Source organism: Halichoerus grypus, chromosome 1 (genome assembly GCF_964656455.1).
Source record: "Halichoerus grypus chromosome 1, mHalGry1.hap1.1, whole genome shotgun sequence".
NCBI lineage: Eukaryota > Metazoa > Chordata > Mammalia > Carnivora > Phocidae > Halichoerus > Halichoerus grypus.
This window is the reverse complement of record NC_135712.1, coordinates 57,346,786-57,367,346: the sequence shown is the minus strand read 5'-3', so window position 1 is coordinate 57,367,346 and position 20,561 is coordinate 57,346,786. Positions and strand designations below refer to the sequence as shown.

At 39.2% G+C, this 20,561-nt stretch overlaps 1 protein-coding gene across 1 annotated transcript; it reads right to left on the bottom strand.

Moving 5' to 3' along the window:
- Window positions 1-3,708: 3,708 nt before the first annotated feature.
- Window positions 3,709-19,028, bottom strand: ABHD10 (abhydrolase domain containing 10, depalmitoylase). The gene is made up of 5 exons (XM_036066585.2): window positions 18,497-19,028; window positions 15,383-15,566; window positions 10,089-10,200; window positions 9,629-9,766; window positions 3,709-4,836 (listed from the first exon to the last, which is right to left on the bottom strand). The coding sequence occupies exons 1-5, from the start codon at window positions 18,633-18,635 to the stop codon at window positions 4,492-4,494; spliced, it is 918 nt and encodes a 305-aa protein (XP_035922478.1). The 5' UTR covers window positions 18,636-19,028; the 3' UTR covers window positions 3,709-4,491.
- Window positions 19,029-20,561: the final 1,533 nt, after the last annotated feature.

The following is a 20,561-nucleotide window of genomic DNA, read 5'->3' as shown; positions in this document are numbered from 1 at the left end:
TAAGGAGGAGGAGCCAGCAAAGGAGCTGCCACAGCTTGGTCAGAGATGCTCTGGGGTAAACAATTTCAAAGCAAAGCTCCTGACATCAGGGAGGTTGGTATATACACGAGAATCTCAAAGCGCTTAAGTTCCAGCAAAAAGGTGAAAACAGAATGCTGTTCTTGAGAGCACAGAGGAGCCAGTGAGAAACGTGTTAGAAACAGAGAGGTGGAAATGGGAAACTGACATTTGAGCTTTATATTACTATTTTTAATTTTTTTAGTAGACGAGAGTTTTTCTGTCAGCAAAACCTTGAAAGCCCAAGAAAAGGGAGAGCCCAAATGTTTGGAAGGATAATTTCCTCAAAAGACACATTTGGTTAAAAAAGAAAAGTTGCCTGCCTTTTTCTAGGCATATTCTTTAAATGTACAACAGCACATTTTTTTTTTAATCAAACCAACTATGCATACCACATGACTACGTTTCTAAATTAAACATGACTAGATGTGTATATAAAGGGGATCTTTAAAAGGTGTATTTAAATTCCATCCATCATCTTCTTTCCTTCAGAAATTAAGAGTTTCTTAGTTGTTTGGGTTTTATTTTTTTTTTTAATCTTTTTTTTTTAAAAGATTTTATTTATTTATTTGACAGAGAGAGACTCAGCGAGAGAGGGAACACAAGCAGGGGGAGTGGGAGAGGGAGAAGCAGGCTTCCCGCCGAGCAGGAAGCCCGATGGCGGGGCTCGATCCCAGGACCCCGGGATCATGACCCGAGCTGAAGGCAGACGCTTAACAACTGAGCCACCCAGGCACCCCGTTTGGGTTTTATTTTTTAAGTTTCAAATTTAATGAAAATTTGGCATACTGACCCGTTGTGTGGCTGGTCATGTTCTCCCTGCCAGCTCCATGCTTTGTAAAGCTCAGCCTTGCCCAAGGCTCTTCCCCTCCTCTCCTCCACACAGAACTTTCTATTGGCTGCTCAGAGAACAGCATACTGTTTAGATTTGTGTCTGGAGATGCCTCTAAGCTCAACAGATGCAGCAAAAGCGAATTTATTCTGTGGCCTCACTTAGCTTTCCTTATCATTGGCCTTTGCCTTCTCTCTCTCCATTCCATGTGCTAAGATTGTTTAGAAGGGTCATGTCGCTTTTAAAATAATGTAGGAGTTCCAGAGGATAAGGCACTCAGGGGCTGCTGGTTGTTCAAGCATTTTCCATGTCACTGGATACACGGCACGGAGTGGTTTTAGAAAAGAAAAAAAAAAAAGAGGGCTTTGGGGAAAAACAGGGAAAAGCCCCACTAAAGTAATTAACAATGCACTGTAATACATGATCTCACTGATACAAAATCATTTGGAATTTGTGATGTTACCCTCTGCAAAGCTGTATTAAATTTTAAAACAGCTTTTCCAGGGGCACCTGGGTGGCTCAGATAGTTGGGCATCTGCCTTCAGCTCCGGTCATGATCTCCAGGTCCTGGGATCAAGTCCCATGTCAGGGTCCCAGCTCAGTGGGGAGTCTGCTTCTCCCTGTCTCCCTGCTTGTGCTCTCTCTCAAATGAATAAATAAAATATTAAAAAAAAAACAACAAAAAAACGGCTTTTCCTATCTTCAGATAGTGAAGGTTTCTTCTCCTCCCCTTTTCTAACCTCTGAATATTTGAAATGATACCACACAACTAACCTTCCAAGTTAGCATCTTGAGAGGAAGGTGCTTTACATAAAAGCCCTGCTCACTTCCTTACCTCTTTTCTTCCTAACCCCCACACATTATGCCCACCAGTTTCTCACCGGACTCTGCTCAGTGCATTGTAAGGGAAAAGATCGTGACTCCTATGTGTATGTGTCATTGTTCTAAATGTACTGTACTTATCGAATCCTTATGCTTTATTATCTAGCTTTATGTCATTTTACGGCTGACAAAACGTCAAAGAGGTTAAGTAAATTGCGCAATTACGGGGTTTGTAAATGGTGAGCAGGGATTTTAAACCCACACCGCACAGTCTGTCGCTAACCTCTCTGCACATGCCTCTGCAGGAACGCTAAGAATCTCTGCTCGTGCTCATTACATTTTATTACGACGTTTAGCTCCAGAAAAGTCCCATGGGCAGGGCCACTTTCTCTTCATCTTTTGAGTCCTCGTGCCTAGCAGTGTCTGGGCGGCGCAGGCCCTGGAATAGCCACCCTGCCACCGGCCACCAACTCACGCTAGCACGAGGCACCGCGGCACGTGCGTGACTTGTGTGTATTTGGTCCATGACCTCTGTTCAGTGTAACTCATAGACTGTAGTCCTATAAGGCATTAACCTTTTTAGTATCTGTGTCAGGGGTCCTGCAGACCAAGTGTAGCTTCGATGACTTGTTAGGACTCACAGGACTCAGCACCTAGTTTTACTCACAGTTAGGACTTCCTAGTGAAAGGGTACACAACAAAATCTGCAAAGGAAAAAGACACCTGAGGTGACGTCTGGGGAAATGAGGCACAAGTTTCAAGAATTCTCTCCCAGTGGTCATGCCACATGAGCTGAAATTCCCCCAGTAATAAGTTGTGACAATACACGTGAAATGTTGTCCACCAGGCAAGCTTGTGCGATTCAGTGTCCAGGTACTGGGAGCTGGCCACTTAGGCAGCCTCTGCCTGGCACCTATCACAGTTCCAGACTCCCAGAGGGAAAGGTGTTCAGCACAAACCATACTGTTCATACAGTTTAGGCAAAATGAGCCACTTTCACCTGTTCTGGGAATGGTGGAAACCTCCTAAAAGCCAAGTTCCCAGACACCAGCCAAGGGCTCACCTTGTAAGCTGGTCTCTCTGAGGCTAAGCCTCAGAAAGCTATGTTAGCTTTCTTTGGCACAGGAATTTTATTCCAATGATTTTCTCTCTATATATGTTTTCAATTTGTTTTACCTTGACAGACATAACTTAAGCAGGCTAAATAAAGTCCAACAAAACTTAAAAGCTGAAAGACACCAACTCAGTAATATCAAGGCTCACTACTGTACAAGTCCATTTTAGTTCTCAAAAAACACCTATGTATGGGCGCCTGGGTGGCTCAGTTGGTTGAGCGACTGCCTTCGGCTCAGGTCATGATCCTGGAGTCCCTGGATCGAGTCCCGCATCGGGCTCCCTGCTCGGCAGGGAGTCTGCTTCTCCCTCTGACCCTCCCCCCTCTCATGTGTTTGCTCTCTCATTCTCTCTCTCTCAAATAAATAAAAAAAATCTTTAAAAAAAAAACAAAAAAAAAAAAAACAAAAAAAAAACACCTATGTAATAATTGCATTTCATATTTTCTTACTATCTCTGCACTTCAGAAAGCCCTCTGACATAGATGACAGTCACCTGGCTATTTGTACTTAATGCACATATTAATAGAAAAGGAATGTTTCTGCAGGCAGGCAATAATATATAAAAATTAACTGCCTCTTTAGAATATACTACATCATTAAGATCAAGTCCCCCCATTTAAATGACATATAAGCCAACATTTAGAAATGATGTATTTCCTTTCTATTACTGTAAAGTTTTGAGCCTTTAAAAAAGGATAACCTTAAGTTCAAATATAACATGCAGAATAGAATATATAAAGTGACAGCCTTACTTTTTGAACTTTATTATGCTTCAGACCTTTTTCTGATCATTTCAGATTTTTTCACTGTCCTATATTTTGTGAACTGCATTTTAAAATCAGAAGCAATTTTACAAATCTCCGTGTATGACCAACACCAAACAAAAGACAAAAAATTCCAGCTTTATTAACAATTCTAAGTAGAAGAGAACACAATTAAGAGCTGTCCCGGTTAACATAAGCATTTAGCAGGTAAACATCTCTTGAATAAAAAAGAAATATTTTAATTAAAAAAAAAAAAGTGCAACATGGATAGACCTAGAGGGTATTAGATTAAGTGAAATAAGTCTGACAGAGAAAGACAAATATGATATGATTTCACTTATATGTGGAACCTAAAAAGCAAAATAAACAAACAAAGCAGAAACAGACCCATATATACAGAGAACAAACTGGTGGCTGTCAGAGGGAGGAGGTGGGGGGGAGGGACCAAAATAAGTGAAGGGGAGTGGGAGGTCCAGGCTTCCAGCTACAGAATGAGTAAGTCGCAGAGATGAAACCTAGCGCACAGGGAATAGAGTCAATGGTACTGTAATAGCGCCACACAGTACAGGTAGCAGGTACATTTGTGGTGAGCGGAGCATAACATATAGAGCTGTTCAATCACTATGTTGTACATCTGAAACTATTACATAACACTGGTGTGTCAACTATACTTCTATTAAAAAAAGTCAAGGATTGAAGGAAGGAGAAAATTTTCCAAACAGCAGCTTGTACTTTCTTCACAATTTGTATCATTTGTATACATCATTAAATAAGTAACTCGTGTGATATTTACAAAGTAGAGACAAGAGGAAAAAAAACCTAAGTATGGGGGTCTTTCATTTGTTATCCCTCTGCCAATCTTCTGGATCCATGAGTTTATATACCAACTAAAAATGTGATTCTAGTTAACTACAGTTGAAAGCTTATCAATTAAGTCATCAATAGTGTAGACAAGGAGTTGAATGTCCGCTTTTTCCTTCATTCGGTGATCACTATGTTTCCGGAGGATGACATCTACATCTGTGCTGACCACTCGGTCAGCAACCTGTATGGATGTATGCCAAGGCATGATGTCATCTTTCATGCCATGGAGCAATCGTATGGGGCAGTTCACTGGGATAGGGCTATGTAACAAGCAGTGGTGTTCGGCTTCCTTAATGAAACTATACTGAATGTGATAAATTCCTTCTTCACTGTACCTTGATGGCATGGCCCACACGCCTTTCATCTCTACTTCCTTTTTGACCTATTGGGGAAAATGAGGAAAATAAATGTATGCAACACTAACACACACAATAGTCTTAAACAGTCTAAGAAAAGCAGTCCTAGAAGAGGAAAAAAAAGAGATAAAAATGTAATAATGCTAATTATCAATAATTAAACACTATGCAAGGTACTGTGACAGGCACTTTATACACAGTATCTCATAAGATCCGGATAAAAATTGTTATTGCATTTTTACAAAAGAGGGTATTAGAGCCTAGAGAAGTTAAATTTCACGTTTAAAACTGAAAGGTAACAACTCTCATAGCTAGGATTCAAACTTAGATTTAGCTTCATCAGGTAACATCTTAAATCAGGTGCTGCTTCACCCCAAATGAAAGGGAAAACGAAGGGGAGAAAATCATTCATAATATATAAAACCAAATCGTAGGAATAACAATTGTTTAGATTTCAAAAGCACAAAACTGGAAGTGTCTATACGTGAAGTTACTAAAATAGGGATGGAATAAGGGGAGAAAAGAATCAAGCCTAGAACTAAAAATGAAAAATAAGACAGTAGTTACTCTGGCACAATCAAACATAGAATTTCAGGCTAGGGGTGCCTGGGTGGCTCAGTCGGTTAAGGTCATGATCCTGGGGTCCTGGGATTAAGCCCCGTGTCAGACTCCCAGCTCAGTGGAGAGTCTGCTTCTCTCTCTCACTCTGCCTCTCCCCCTGCTTGTGCTCTCTCTCTCTTGCTCACTCTCTCTCACATGAATAAAATCTTAAAAAAGAAAAAGAATTTCAAGTTAAATGTTACAAAAAAAAGCACTGTTTTTGCCCTCCAGAGTCCTAGGGAATGAGAAAAAAATGTGTTGTTTTGGAAGACAATGAAGTCTTCCAAATACTTCCTGAAAACTGAACAAGGAAATCATTTCCACACTTATTCCCTTAAGATGAAACACTGGGTATCTTTTGATTCTTGAAGAATTTTTACTTTTTAGATTATAATTTGTCTTAAACAATTTTTTTTAAAGATTTTATTTATTTATTTGAGAGAGAGAGAGAGAGAGAGACAGCACAGCAGGGGAAGGGCAGAGGGAGGGGGAGAAGCAGGCTCCCCACTGAGCAGGATCCTGGGATCCCAGGACCCTGGGATCATGACCTGAGCCGAAGGCAGACACTTAACCGACTGAGCCACCCAGGCACCCCTTAAAAATTTTTTCTAATTAAAGTAATGTATACTCATCACAGAAAACATGGGAAATATAGAAATTATAAAAAGAATTAATCACACATAATCCCACCTCTTGGATACAACAACCATTAATATTCTGGCTCATTTCCTTCCAGTATTTTTCTCCATGTATTTGGTTTTATATATGTAATACGTAAAATGGATATCTATTACACATTCATATAGAGTTTTCTACATTGCTGTATGTCTATATAATATCTGGGTTTTAAAAAAATTCTATGAAGTTTTCAAAGGTTGCACAGTAGTCCATTATACCGGATCTATGCTAATTAACTATTTCCACACTGTTGGGTACTTCCATGAACATCTTGAGCACAAAGATTTATCTGTATATAATAAATTATTTGGAAATATTATCAGAACTTTAACTAATATATCAAGATGTAAATATTTTTAAGGCTCTTGCAACCGTATCATATTAAGGGCATTTCTGACTAGAAAAACGGGTGGACATCTTATCAAAAATAAGGAAAAATATAAGGAAAGAAAAACCAAATATAATATATTGAAAATTTTTGTATTTAAACTTTCAGTGAAGAGGGGCGCCTGGGTGGCTCAGTTGGTTAAGCAACTGCCTTCGGCTCAGGTCATGATCCTGGAGTCCTGGGATCAAGTCCTGCATCGGGCTCCCTGCTCAGCAGGGAGTCTGCTTCTCCCTCTGACCCTCCCAACCCCCATGCTCTCTCTCTCATTCTTTCTCTCTCAAATAAATAAATAAAATCTTAAAAATAATAAATAAATAAATATTCAGTGAAGATAGTATGATTTTTCCATGTTTAAAATATGTTAATTTACTGCAAATATGAAAGGAAAGCAAGAATTTAAACAGTAAAATATGTATGATATAATCTATGTATTTAGGCATTTTAATGTATTTTTTAAAATTGCAAAACGATTTACTGATTCAGTGAAAAAGCTGTGTATCTGAAAGCTATACTCCTAAACATGTCTTCAAGTGATTTGAAATTAATGAAATTCTAAAAACTATAAGATATATGAATCTATATTAATATCAAGGCATTTTCTTCATTAAAACATGGGAACTGAATATTTAGGCCAAAAATGATATTCAGTGATCCTCAAAGTACTCAGGATAATTACTAAATTTCTAATTTCAGTAATTAGAACTTAGTTTCACTGGTTATTGGATGAAGTGGAACCGGCGGTAATTACTGAGACGTAATTAAGAACAGCTGCATTTTAAGTATCCCCGTCCCCCACCCAGCTGTTACCTGCCATCGAATTGAATGAATACTGTCCATCTGAAGAACAAACTGCCCTTCACAGAATGTTATATGTAACTGAACCCTCAAAAACAAAAAGTTCAGAAATAGCAAAAAACACCATTAACCGAAGAAAATGTACACTCTACACTAAGTCATACAGCTAGAAGAAACCACAGCAAGGCGATGTGGTTGAGAAGCTTGTGTTCCAAACAGCTGTGCATCCTGTCTGATGGCCTCTAGTGTTCAAAGAAGGAGACATCATTAGAGTCAGTTCCGACACAATAAGCAATGCTGAGTGTTAACAATGCCCGGGCTAAAGATGATAGTAAAAATCACCACTTTCACTGCCTTGCCATTGTTAGAGCTAGTTGCTTCTGTGAAGAGACAGTGGTCTTAGTGTCCCTGCTCTTCCCTTACATATGCTTTTAAATTAACATGCTTCTATTAACAACCATTTGCTGGTCTGATTTAGGATTCGCAAAGACATGCCCTGACTTGCAGGCTATAGATCTTCTCAGTCACTTAGGGGATATCTACCATATCCTCCCTGAGTGATGGGGATAGACACACAAAAAAAGAAATGTACAAAGATCCTGTCATTTACCATCACAACAACGAAAAAATTATTTAATCACCTCCTTCCCAATCTGCTATGCTCTTGAAATAATTTCCTACCAGGAGAAACACTATTTAATTGAGTTAGAGGATGGGGTAAAGGGTTCAAAGTTTATATGCAGAAAGATGCAATGGTAGGAGAATTTAGCAGCATGAGAACATTGAGCAACTATGTATGAAAAACAACTAAGAAAACAAACAAACAAAAAATCAGAAATAGGAGGTAAGTACAAAGAAGACCAGCTTTGTAATTTCAGCCCTCAGAGGAAATGACATAGAACCTGCATATGCAGACAATGCCCTTTCTTTTCTTTCTTTTTTTTTTTAACGATTTTATTTGACAGAGAGAGACACAGCAAGAGAGGGAACACAAGCAGGGGGAGTGGGAGAGGGAGAAGCAGGCTTCCCGCTGAGCAGGGAGCCCGATGCGGGGCTCGATCCCAGAACCCTGGGATCACGACCTGAACCGAAGGCAGACGCTAAATGACTGAGCCACCCAGGCGCCCCCAGAAAATGCCATTTCTTAAGAAGCTGAGAAGAATGTGGACTGAGAAATAAGCTTAGAACAGGTAATATATGGCACTGGTATGTATCCATGCAGAACTTGAAGCAAAGTCAACCATACTCTACTATTCAAAACTACATGTGCTCTCTTCCTCCTTTTTATTTCCTTTCCTCCTCCATGTGCTCGTCCACTCTCTAGAGCAGTGGTTCTCCAACTTCACTGGAGGGGCTTGTTAAAACAAATCACTGGGCCGCGCTCCCAGTGTCTCGGGGAAAGCTCAGGAACATGCATTTCTAACAACTTCTCAGGTGATGCTGACACTGCTGGCCTTGGGACAACACTTTTTGAACCACTACTCGACTGTTTTTCTTAAATTTTCTGTGCCTCAGTCCTACCAGGATCATAGTCCCACAGGTGACATCTAGATCCTTAGGAAAAAGACATGCAGAGAACTCAACTGGTTGCAAAACAGTAACAAAATATACAAAAATAAACAGCTATGACCCATGATTTCTTTACCCCTGCAGACAACTGAAGTGCTTAAACATATGTCCAATAATGAAGTGTAACAAATAAATTACCTTCATTCATTTCAGAAACCTCATTTCAACCATGATTTGCTGAAAGGGCATGCTAGTAATGAAAAGCACTTTTTTTTTTTTTTTAAGTGAGAATTAGCAGTAGAAAATAATGCCAACTAGGTGTCTAAGAGAGGAATGGCAAATCTCATCTCCTGTGTGCTAATTCTGATCCACTGATAATGTGTACTTGGAGAGCTCCACTGAGAAAGGCTCTGAGACTGCTTTCAGGCTTAAAAAAAAAAAGTTTCATAATTGATGAGCCAAGTCTAACATGATCATAAGAATAAGTACTATTTCCCATATGCCAAAAATAAGAATAAGAGGTACAAAAAGAGATCACAATGTATGATAAGTTAAGTAAATGTGATTAATAAAGAAAATGTTGCAAAAAAAAAGAAATTTAAAGTGTGTTTTCATTAACGTGGCTCAAATATGTGGGAGAATGATTTGAAGAGGCTGTGAAAAAAAGGAAACCTTGAACAAGAGACCAATTAGTTAAAGAAGGCAGAGATTATATACAAAAAGGCAGCTAAGGCAAAAGATGAGCCAGCATAGGAAGTCAAAGGACAGATGACACATGAATGAATATTCAAAGACAGAGGGAGCAGGAGAACGACAGGAGATATATGTTGAGGTTGCTTGTGACTTACCTCAACAGGAAGCTGACCGAACTGTGTCACGAGGCCATCTACAGCTGCTGCTACACCAATAAGGGCAACAACCTTCTGTGGCCTTGCGATTGCAGCATGAAACATAAGCCATCCACCAAGGCTAGATCCAACTAGTATCTAAAAATAAAAATTCATATTTTTAAAGAGGAATTTTCTTTTCTGTAAGTGGATTGAGTAATTTATGTATGTACTTTTTTTCTTCTACGTCCATTAGCTCCCAGACTTTTAATATTTGGCACAAAGTAGAATTAAAATTATGATTGCAGTGAAAAGTAAAAAGCTTACTTACATTTTACGAGAAAGTGAAAACAATAGAACAATTTTAAATCAAATACCAAAAGTGATGGTTAAACATTTAAACTACTAAATTTTCATAGCTAAAGAAAGAGCTCAAAAATCATGAGGTTAGTTAATAATCATATTTAACAAAAACAGCCACCTGTGGCCCTTCAGCTAAGTCATCAATTATAGAAAGAACATCTTTTCTCCATCTTCCCACTGTGCATTCTTGTAAGTTGCCATCTGAATTTCCAACTCCGGAGTAATCAAACCTAGAGAAAGGGAAAACAAATCTATATCTAGATATCTATCTATGTTTGTTTCTCTGATTTTTAAGGAAGACAGCACATTTATCATTATTACAATGCTTAAAATATATTAAGATAAAACACTGAGGTCAATACGTATTTCAGCAGACCCTACTGGCATAACCTTCAAATATCGCCTCCATCCACTAACTCTCTCACCTTCCCCGCCACCAGTGGCGGCTCCACGTCACTATCTCCTCTGCCTGGACCAGCGTGACAGTCTCCACCTGTCTCCTGCCTGCCTTTCCTACCCTTGTAGTCTCTTTCCCATGTCGTCAGTGATCCTTTTAAAGCAAAAATCATGTCTTGCACAAACCCTCCAAAAGCTTTCTATAATCTTTAAATAAACTATGAAGGTCCTTACCATCCCGCAGCCTCTGACTACCTCTCTGATCTCGTTTCTTCCTGTTGCCTCCCTCCCAACTATATCTTCACCCGCCTTCTTGAAGTTAATGGAATACACCACCCATGTTTGTGCCTTGGGATTTTTACATCAGCTGCTCTCTCTACACCCCCAGATATCCACTTTGCTCGCTCCCTCACTTCATTCAGGCCTCAGGCTCCAATGTTACATCCCCAGCGATGCCTTCTGTGACCAACTCAATCCAAAATTGTGCTTCTTTCATCATTCTCGAATTCCTAACCCTGCTTTATTTTCTTCATGGCAGATACTGCTACTTGACATATAAGAAACGTGACTGTGGTCTGTCTCCCACACTGGAATGGAAGCACCATTTGGGCCCGGACTATTTTGTTCACCACTGCTTTCCCAGTGCCTAGATCAGTACTTTGCATATGGTACATGCTTAGTATTTACTAAATTAATGAAAGAGAAAGAGGCAAATCAAATTTATGAACACCAGCTCATCCTGTTAGTCTGCTTCTCTTTCCAACTTTCTAGTTCTCCAGGCTCAAAGTCTGTGTGATCTGTACATTCTCCCTCTCCTTCAAGGCCTCAGTTCAACAGATCATGAAGTATCATACCACACCTGCAGATTGCCTTAAACCCCAGTGCCTGGGTAAGCCCTTTCGTAATGCTGAGCCTTTGCATGCAGTCCCACTGCCTGGAAAGCCTTCCTTCCCCACCCAAACTCCTACTCATTAAGTCAAGGCACTTCCTTTGAGGCACTTTCTTTGACATACATGCCCCGCTTACTCCCATCAGTCACTTTCTTTTGTATGTACTCACTCAACACTTTCTGTATTATGTTGTAATCAAGTTTCAAATGTTTGTCTGACCATGTCAGTTCTTCAAGAGCAGACCGTTTTATTCAAATCTGTTTTTTCCAGAACGCTGCCCCCCCCATCCTCGCTCACTCCCTCTCATTTCTCCTCATTCATCTCTCTCTGCAATTTGGTAAGACCAGTATCATGCTACAAAACCGGCCTAGCAGAGTAGCCTCCTGTGTTTTTATGACTCTCTCTCTCCAAACGGATCCACTTTTATTTGTCAGGTTTTTTTTCTGCAACATTATATTGACATGGCATAAACTTCAGTGGTTCCCTGTGACATACAACATAAACATTTAGCATGTCAGCCTGTTTTTATAGACCATTAGCTTCTGGTCATCTTGGATCAACCTTTTATCATTTCATCGGAGGCAACTGCCACGTTGGCCAAGCTGATCAACTTGCTGTTACTCAACTGGCTCTTGCTTTCTGTCCTGTTTCATGCCTCATACTATACTCTTCACCTGGAGTACCTTCTCCTTTCACCTTCACAGCTCATATACTCTTAAAGCTTAGTCCAAATGAACCTTTTTTTTGCTGGAAAAACTTCCCAGAAAAGCTGAAGAAAAAATCTCTACCTCATGAAACTTATATAGAATTCATTTTTAGCAGTTACAATCAATTTTTTACAACCTGCTCTGTAAGACAGTTTGTGTGTGTAGTGCGCCTTGTCATCGCTGTGAGACTGACAGATCCTCACGGGGAACACCATTCTTGGTTTGTCTCTGCATTCTTCACAGAGGTGAGGCATGTAAGCCTCATACACTGACTATCACAACACATACTAAATAAATAAAAGTGGAAGATAAAAGTCAAAAGAATCACTTTATTCAAATTTGAAGCTTTCATGTTTTGCTTACTCTTCAAATCTGGTGAAAACTAATCCTAGTGTTTTTAGTGTACATGTAAGAATATATGAGATATATAGCATATAACATTTTCTTAGGAATTTATAAGTCATGGAGAAAGAAGAAATAAACATTTTCTTCAGGTATAAAGTGAAATGATTTGGGACCCATGGGAATTGTGTAACAAGGCTGCTGCTGAAGTCTCCATCAGTTATTACTACTCGCAATCCAGGGAACATGGCAGACAGACCCAAGAGAAGAGGGAAGACACCAGCCAATCCTCCTTCTTCCTCCCCTGGTGGGCAATCAGGCATCTCTACTGGGCAATCAGGCATCTTTTACAGCTGCCTTCTAAATATATGATGCAGATGCAGAATACATGTGGAGTCCCTCCAAAGAGGGAAATGTAAACATTTAGTGACACTAAAAGGTGTAAGTAAAGGGCGCCTGGGTGGCTCAGTCGGTTAAGCGACTGCCTTCGGCTCGGGTCATGATCCCAGGGTCCTGGGATCAAGTCCCACATCGGGCTCCCTGCTCTGCGGGGAGCCTGCTTCTCCCTCTCCCACTCCCCCTGCTTGTGTTCCCTCTCTCGCTGTGTCTCTCTGTCAAATAAATAATAAAAATAAAATCTTTAAAAGGTATAAGTAAAAAATACAGTTCACTCTTGTTGAACCCTAATGAAGGCACGGAGACAATTCAAACATATTCAGCTGTTTAGGACTTTAAAACACAGCAACACACCACTGTTCTAGCAGCCTCAACACTCTGGGACATATCCCCAAATCTACAATTAAATATTTTATGACAAATAACTATGAGAGAATACCAGCCCTAATGCCATGTGCTACATTCCTGAGCTCTGACTCAATCTTATGTTAGGCATGGTGACAGGACATCAAGAAACCATTTTCCTATAGCCATATGTACCACTTCTTGTACAATATACAAAACTAACTATTTCTTCAAGATCCAAGATCTTACAGCCAAAAACACAACAAAAATAAATTGAGGAACTGGAGTATAAATAAAAGATAAAATCTCCTATAACAAGCTAAAATGCAATCAATAGTTAATAGTGATTAGATTGCAATCAAGTTTGATAAAAGCAAATAAAAAGGAATTTGGTCGAATTAAAACTTTGTAGTGAAGGGCTATACTTCTATAAGGTTTATAAAATATATTTAGGCTATGTTTTAACACAGTACCACTTAATGGTCTGTATACATTATAATTCAATCATGTTTATTTACCTTTAAAAAATGTATTTCATATGTATCCAAAATGCAGAAAACCTAGAGATTTCATGCCTTATAGGGAGATAGGAACTGGTTACAGTGCTCATAGTCTCAATTTAAATTCAAGAACCAGTAAAATGGCGATTTCTTGATTCAAATTCTTTTGGGGACAAAAAGAACGATGGCAATTTTTCTGATATTATCATGCTTTGATCCGGGTAGTGCTCCTTCCTGTATAGCTCTTCCTTCTTACCCACATCTGAACTACCCTTCAGTGTGCCTTTATGAAGTATTTTTTATCCACTTCAATCCTCAGTTTTCTCTCACTTTGTGCAATTAAGTATACTGTTCTTTTGACACAATCACATTCTGATGAGTATTTTTGCTCAATTTCTCATATGTATTTTATCTTGTGTTTCCCCAACCTGATCTTAAGAACAATGGCCATGTTTTAGAATTCGCTGCGTATTTTACAGTACCCAGCAACAGTACTAGAAAGTCTACTTGGAAAAGATAGTCCAGTCTTCAGAATAACAGTTAAGTCAGTGCAGATTTTTAAAAGTTCTGAGCATGAAAATAAAACCACTCAGTTAATATGATAAAAGGAGTAACACTAAATCCATATAGTTGACATAATCTCGGCTAATATACTGAATAAAATCTAAAGTTTTGTTTTTAAAATTTATTTACTATCTTATTTCTGAAAGATGTATTTTCTAGACCCACTGAGTGAATGTTAGTGAAACTACTAACAATTTAGATGAATACATTTTTGGGCTGTTAGTGATAGAAAGGATTCAGAAACCATCTTTAGCTCAACCTGCCCCTTTTTTATGATGAAGAAAACAGGTCCAGTGTTTATCAGCTGACTCACCTTGTCACAGTTATTGCTGGAACTGATTCTAGTACCTATACTTCTTGAATCCCAGGCCAGTGTTCTTTCTACTAAACCATACTATCTCTTCTGGCAAATTATATATATATTATATATATAATTATATTATATTATATATAGTATAATTATATTATATATAATTATATTATATAAATGATTGTTACAGGTAAACAAACCCAATAACAACAATGTAAGCACACTGTTTTACTAAAATAATTATCAGTATGAAATACTAGGAACTGTGATACCAAATTTTGGTTAAACAACACATATCCTCTCTATTTATGCTTCTACATATTCACCTACAAGAGTGAGGGGAAAGAGAAACCTCAGTGGAAAGGTGAATTATACAATACTAATTTTCGAATACCTTATTTTTTTATAGGGGCATGGAAAGCCAATGAAAATACGAAGCCAGAGAAATAAATTTAGGAGTTATAGACTACACTTAAAACCAAGGGGAAGAATGGGCTCAATAGGAAGAGGATGGGAAATGAGAACTTAAAAGATCCTAGGTAAGAGACATGAAAAATATACAATATTCTTAAATACATATTTTAAAAGTAGAGTTATTAAGAGTGGCCAAATAAAAGCCTTTAAGTCCCCAATGGAAAACCACAATATAATTATAAGACATTACAAGAAAGCCAACTACTATTATTGGTTTGCTGTCATGTTGGATTATTCTATTCAGAGTTTAGTTACCAGTAGTTTCCTTTCCTGCCAGCATTGTCAGTGTGGCACAAAGACCATTAAAAAAGGTCTTTTAAAGGTTGCATTTATGATAGCCCTAAATCACAAGGTTAAAGTTTACAGACCATTAAAATAAGTTAATCCATAAAAACACTGGCATTTGCTTTAATTGGTTAGAGCAGAAATAATTCTCTGTTGCCATGCTAAATGGTAGTAGTATTTTCTCTGAAATGCATTGTTCCTACCTTATACAGGCGTGACCTAGAGATTTGCAAAACTCTTCAATCGCCAATGCTTTTGTACCATTCATATTAGAAATATAGCCAGGGATGAAGATAACTCCTGGACTTTTGCCTTTTAGCTTCTTATAAGCCAGGTTTGGAAGGTCTGGTCGACTAAGGAAAGAGACTGATGTCTTTTGTCTGCAAGCTAAACAAAGTACACAAAACATAAACTACAGTTCACAAATACTGTTTTTGGAAAACCATATACAATTGACCCTTGAACAACATGAGGGTTGGGGTGCTAACCCCCCACATAGTCGAAAATCTGCGTGAAATTTTTGACTCCCCAAAAACTTAACTAATAGCCTACTGTTGATTGGAGGCCTTACCGATGACATAAAGAGTTGATTAACACATATTTTGTATGTCGTATATATTACATATCATATTCTTACAACAAAGTAGGCTAGGGAAAAGAAAATGTTAAGAGAATCATATTGAAAATACATTTACAGTAGTGTACTATATTTATTAAAAAAAAAACAATGTATAAGTGGACCTTTGCAGTCAGACGCATGTTGTTCAAGGGTCAATTGTGTATTTTCAATCTTAGCTTTCTTAACTTGTCAAATTGATGTCAAAACTACTTCCATTTAAGAGGAAAAACAAAAAGACTTGAAGTACTAAAATCACAAGCCTATGCATGGTATTTTCTGAACTCATATCAATATCAGTGCCTTTGAGCAAGGTCCAATCTTGATTCTTCCAAAATATGCAATGAGGAGGAAATTTCAAGGCAATAAAAGATAAAGACTTGTAAAAAATGTTTTCCTGTTGCTGCTGTATCATCTGTCCTAAATAGTATCAATCAACGTTCAGATTTCTCTACACTAGTTTTAGCCTTCTCTTGTGAGATTTTTTTAATTTTTTCAATGTTTGAGGAGTTTCACATCCTCTACTTTTTGGCAGGGAGGGGGAGAAACAAGTCCGGTCTGCCCTTGAGAAACTGTTCCAAAGGTGGGGGTGCTGGTGTGCCACTTTTACCACTGGCTCCCTTGCCACCCACAGAATCATGGGCCATGGTAAGAGCCAATCATGACTCTATCAGCTGGGATGGCTTCAGTGAGCAGTTTCTTTACAAGTGACCTTGAATAATTCATAATAGTACCATTTTGGAAAAAGATTTCTCATAGGGCTCTGCAATCACTATGTGTTTTATTTGTTGGTTGGCTTTTTGTGAATGCTACACAGATCTTCAGGCAATTTAAGTACAACAGTACAATTGGCAAACTTTACAAGGTTACTCATTGTTTCATTGTTTTTGAAGTTTTTTCCTACCATAAAATCTATACTTGCTCTTAAAAAAAAGTAAAAAGATATTTAAAGAACATTAAGTCATTTATAATCCCACCTCCTCCTTCCAGAGAAATTAGGTTTGTGGGGTGCCTGGGCGGCTCACTTGGTTAAGCGTCCAACTCTTGATTTCTGCCCAGGTCATGATCTTGGGTGTGAGATGAAGCTCCGCATCGGCTCGGTGAAGAGCGCAGAGTCCGCTTGGGATTCTCTCTCTCCCTCCCCCGCCCCCAGCCGCGCGCGCGCGCGCACACACACACTCGTGCTTTCTCTCTCAATAAATAAATAAATCTAAAAACAAAAATGTGTATTTCCTTACAGTCTTTTTCTGGACTATAGTAAATGAAACCTTCCTCTCCTTTACTGTGGCCAATGAAAACATCTCGGCCCCCTCCACGTGAGTTGATAAAAGCATCCTTCATTTTGGATTTGAGTTTGTTTTTTTTTTTAAAGTAGGCTCTACTTCACGAACCTGAGGTCAAGAGTCCTACACTCTATCAACTGAGCCATCCAGGGAGCCTGAGAAGTTGAATTTTTAAAAACTGAATTGAAGGCGTAAAGCTATCCTTATTACATATGTGTTTCAAAGTTTCAGTGTATAGTGAAATATGCCAGATTTAAAACTTTTAGCGAAAACCAGGGGCTAGTAGGGGCCAGTTACGTTGGTTGGTAAACTGTATTTGCAAAAATGTCAACCTCCCATTTCCTTAGCTCAGCACTCAAAAAATCCCTCCTATCCTCTTCTTGATATTACTTCCCAAAACAGGAATTTCTTCTGGAGACAATTACAATTTACTTCATTCTGGTGAGTTGTAAGTGGACAGGTTCTTAACATTACACCCATAAATGATCTTATTATACTACAACGATTAGCTCAAAGGCTGATGCGTTAAGTCCTCAATGATGTGCCAAATAGATGAAAGAGTATTACAATCTAGTTAATGAACTGACATACCATACTTGGATAGAGGAACTTACATATAACAAGCCTTTAGGTTGTATACAATTAAATGTAAGTTAAACCGATTATATACATTTAAAAATTTTAACTAAAACAAAGGGTATCAGCAATGACGTTTCTATTCCAAGCACAGTGCACCTGACAGCTTGTATGGCAAAGGTGTAAACAACAAAACCGGAGAATAAAAAGACACAATTCAGAAAGACTATATTTACTGAGGGTAGGGCGGTATGAGGAAGAATCAAAGACAAGATAAAGAAAACATTCAGATGCTCTCATTTTTGGTCCAAATTCTAGTTTCCTTTGTTGAGTAATGATTATGGTTTTCACTGAGCAGGGAGCATCGAGAAGGCAAAATTAGAAATTAGGCTTGATGGCGGCGTCTACACTTTTGCAACAACAAAAAAGTTCATACCGTAAATTCCCTCAAGTGAAACAAAGGCAGGTCTAAGCATCCTAACAGAGTCAAGATTTGTAAACCCCTTAGACCCGAAGAAAAAGGAAAGAAAAAGCAACTAATAAACGCCCATCTTAATATTTCCTAGGGTTGGCGCTTAACGCGGGGAGGCAGGCAGGGAGTAGAATCCTTAAAACTGCAGAGCGGAAAACGCCAGCAAGGGCCCGGGCTGTGCAGGATACCCGGGGGCCAGGAAGAGGTCTTCTTACTGCCTTCACCAGAATTGTTGAAAGCGCCTAAAACTGGGGTACTGAGAATGGGAGAAGAGCATTTTGAAATAGGGCGCCAAAAACGCACTAGACAGGAACGGACTGAACCCGATGTTCGAAAGAACGCGTACTTCTCCCGCCTTTCGGACACTCACCTGGGAGCCACAGCGGCGTCCCCTTGGGCTTCCTTGCGAGTAACGCGGTGAGGCCACGGTGGAAGCCGAAGACTGCCGCTTTGTTCCACCTCCGACAAGGCACCCAAGCGCCCAGAGCCGCCATGCCCACTCCGGCCATCTTCCCAGCGGCCCCTGAGCACCGAGCTGACCCACAGTCGCTCAGTGCACAATAACTGAGGCTGCGCGTGCGCCGCCAGCCGGAAGCCCGGACTTGCTAAAGAGCACCCCGGGCGAGTGTCACCAGAGAGCGCACATGCGCAGAGCGTCGTCGCGCTGGCCCTCCTCTCGCTATTGGACAGTTGATTCTTTCAGTTTTTGCCTTTGATGCTTCGGAATGTTTTGAGTGACTTCATTAGGCGACTTTTTCAATGGGCAGATAGATATTCCGTGGCTGGAGGCGCCGAGAGAACCCGTATCCAACGTTCCTAGATAGGAAACCGTCTCATCATCCTGAGGACACTAGGGAGCGAAAGCATAAGATGCTAGCTAGCTAGGCTGCTTGCATTACAAATCGCTCTCCCGCCCCGACAGTTTTAAGCCTTACCGGAAATGCTTCCAAGATCTGACCTTAATCCTGCTTGCAGAAATACCCGGAGTGGACCTACTCACGGCTCCTTCGTTTTTTGCTCTAGCTCTTTGTATGCCTGACAACTGAATTTTTGAATTATTCCGTCCCCTGCCTTATGTTATGTGCAAAAATAAATCCCAGTAGATAAACGATCTCAACGGAAGAATAAAATTGAGAGGATTTAAATACACTGAGCATATTTCAGAGTTTGGGGAAAGAAGGGACTTTCTTAAGCAAGATATGAAACAAAATCATAAAAAATAAAAATGTGTATGTATTTCAACTTTTTGAATGGCAAAAGTCATCTTGAGTCAAATGAGAGTCTAGAAAAACTGATTTTACAGCACAGATAACAGAACAATAATACTTCTATTCAGCCTGCTCCTAGAAATAAGGGAAAAAACCTATAATTTAATAGAATTGGTCGATGGCTGTGAATAGGCAGTTCATATGTAAAGATGTTCAACTTCACTAATTGAAAAATGTGCGTTGAAAAAATAACGTTATTTTTCTCACGCATCAGATTCGCAAAAATTAAAAAGAGCAACTATAGGCAAGGATGCTGGGAAACTGGCACTCGTGTAGGGTTGGTGGGAGGTTAATTGCTAAACTTTTCTGTCAGGTAATCTCACCACACCTATTAGGATTTAAAATATGCATCATTTTCAATGTCCTTGACCCAGTGGCCCCAGTTTGTGACTCTCCTGTAGAAAACAACACTAGTTCATAAGGAGGCATACTATCAGCTACATCACCATTTTTAGAAGGAAGCAGAAGAAAAAATGGAAGTCAATAATAGAAAAATGGTTGAATAAATTGTACAAGGGTTTCTGAATTCTAGCTCTGGCACCCTTCAAATTAATCCTGGGGGTGTCAAGCATCAACAAGTAAGATCTTTTTTTCTACTTCAGGCTACTGTGGTTGGTATAATACTTAAGTAAAGCCACTTTACTATGTTGGTCATAAATTGTGGAGCAATGATTGATGCTAGAGTTAAAGGCAAAGTTTGGATACAGTGAATCCAGCCTATCTTTGGAGTCCTGAGAACCTGTCTTATTGGAACATACTGAAAAAGTTAGTTAAATAAAAATTAAATAGATCTTTCTTGAGTGGTGTAGTGCCAGAAATAGATAGCAAGCAGGGCTGCTTGATTTCAGGTGGCACTCCAAAAGCTGGTGAGCTATTTTGCCAGTTCTCCATTAGGCCCGTTGTAGACTACAAAGGACCTAAATCGGTAAGGTGATACACAAAGCACATCACTTCACTATCCCTTATATCTTAATAATCAACATTTCTCACTGTGGTTTTTGAATAATTGCAAATATTCTCAATCATTCCTGTCCTTCTTCTCTCCCTTTATTTTTGCAGATCTTGCATTTTATGTGCAGCAAAATGAAAAAACAAACAAACAAACAAAAAAACTGCCTTGTCTCCATAATGGGAAAAGTGTCATACAAGGACTGTTTTCTCTATCCA

Excerpts from the sequence above, each read along its gene's own strand:
- ABHD10 (XM_036066585.2), bottom strand. The coding sequence starts at position 18,635 with ATGGCCGGAGTGGGCATGGCGGCTCTGGGCGCTTGGGTGCCTTGTCGG. Across the intron at positions 10,201-15,382 it reads CTAGGTCACGCCTGTATAAG|GTTTGATTACTCCGGAGTTG; the intron begins GTAGGAACAATG and ends CCCTTTCTCTAG. Across the intron at positions 9,767-10,088 it reads ACTTAGCTGAAGGGCCACAG|ATACTAGTTGGATCTAGCCT; the intron begins GTGGCTGTTTTT and ends TTTTATTTTTAG.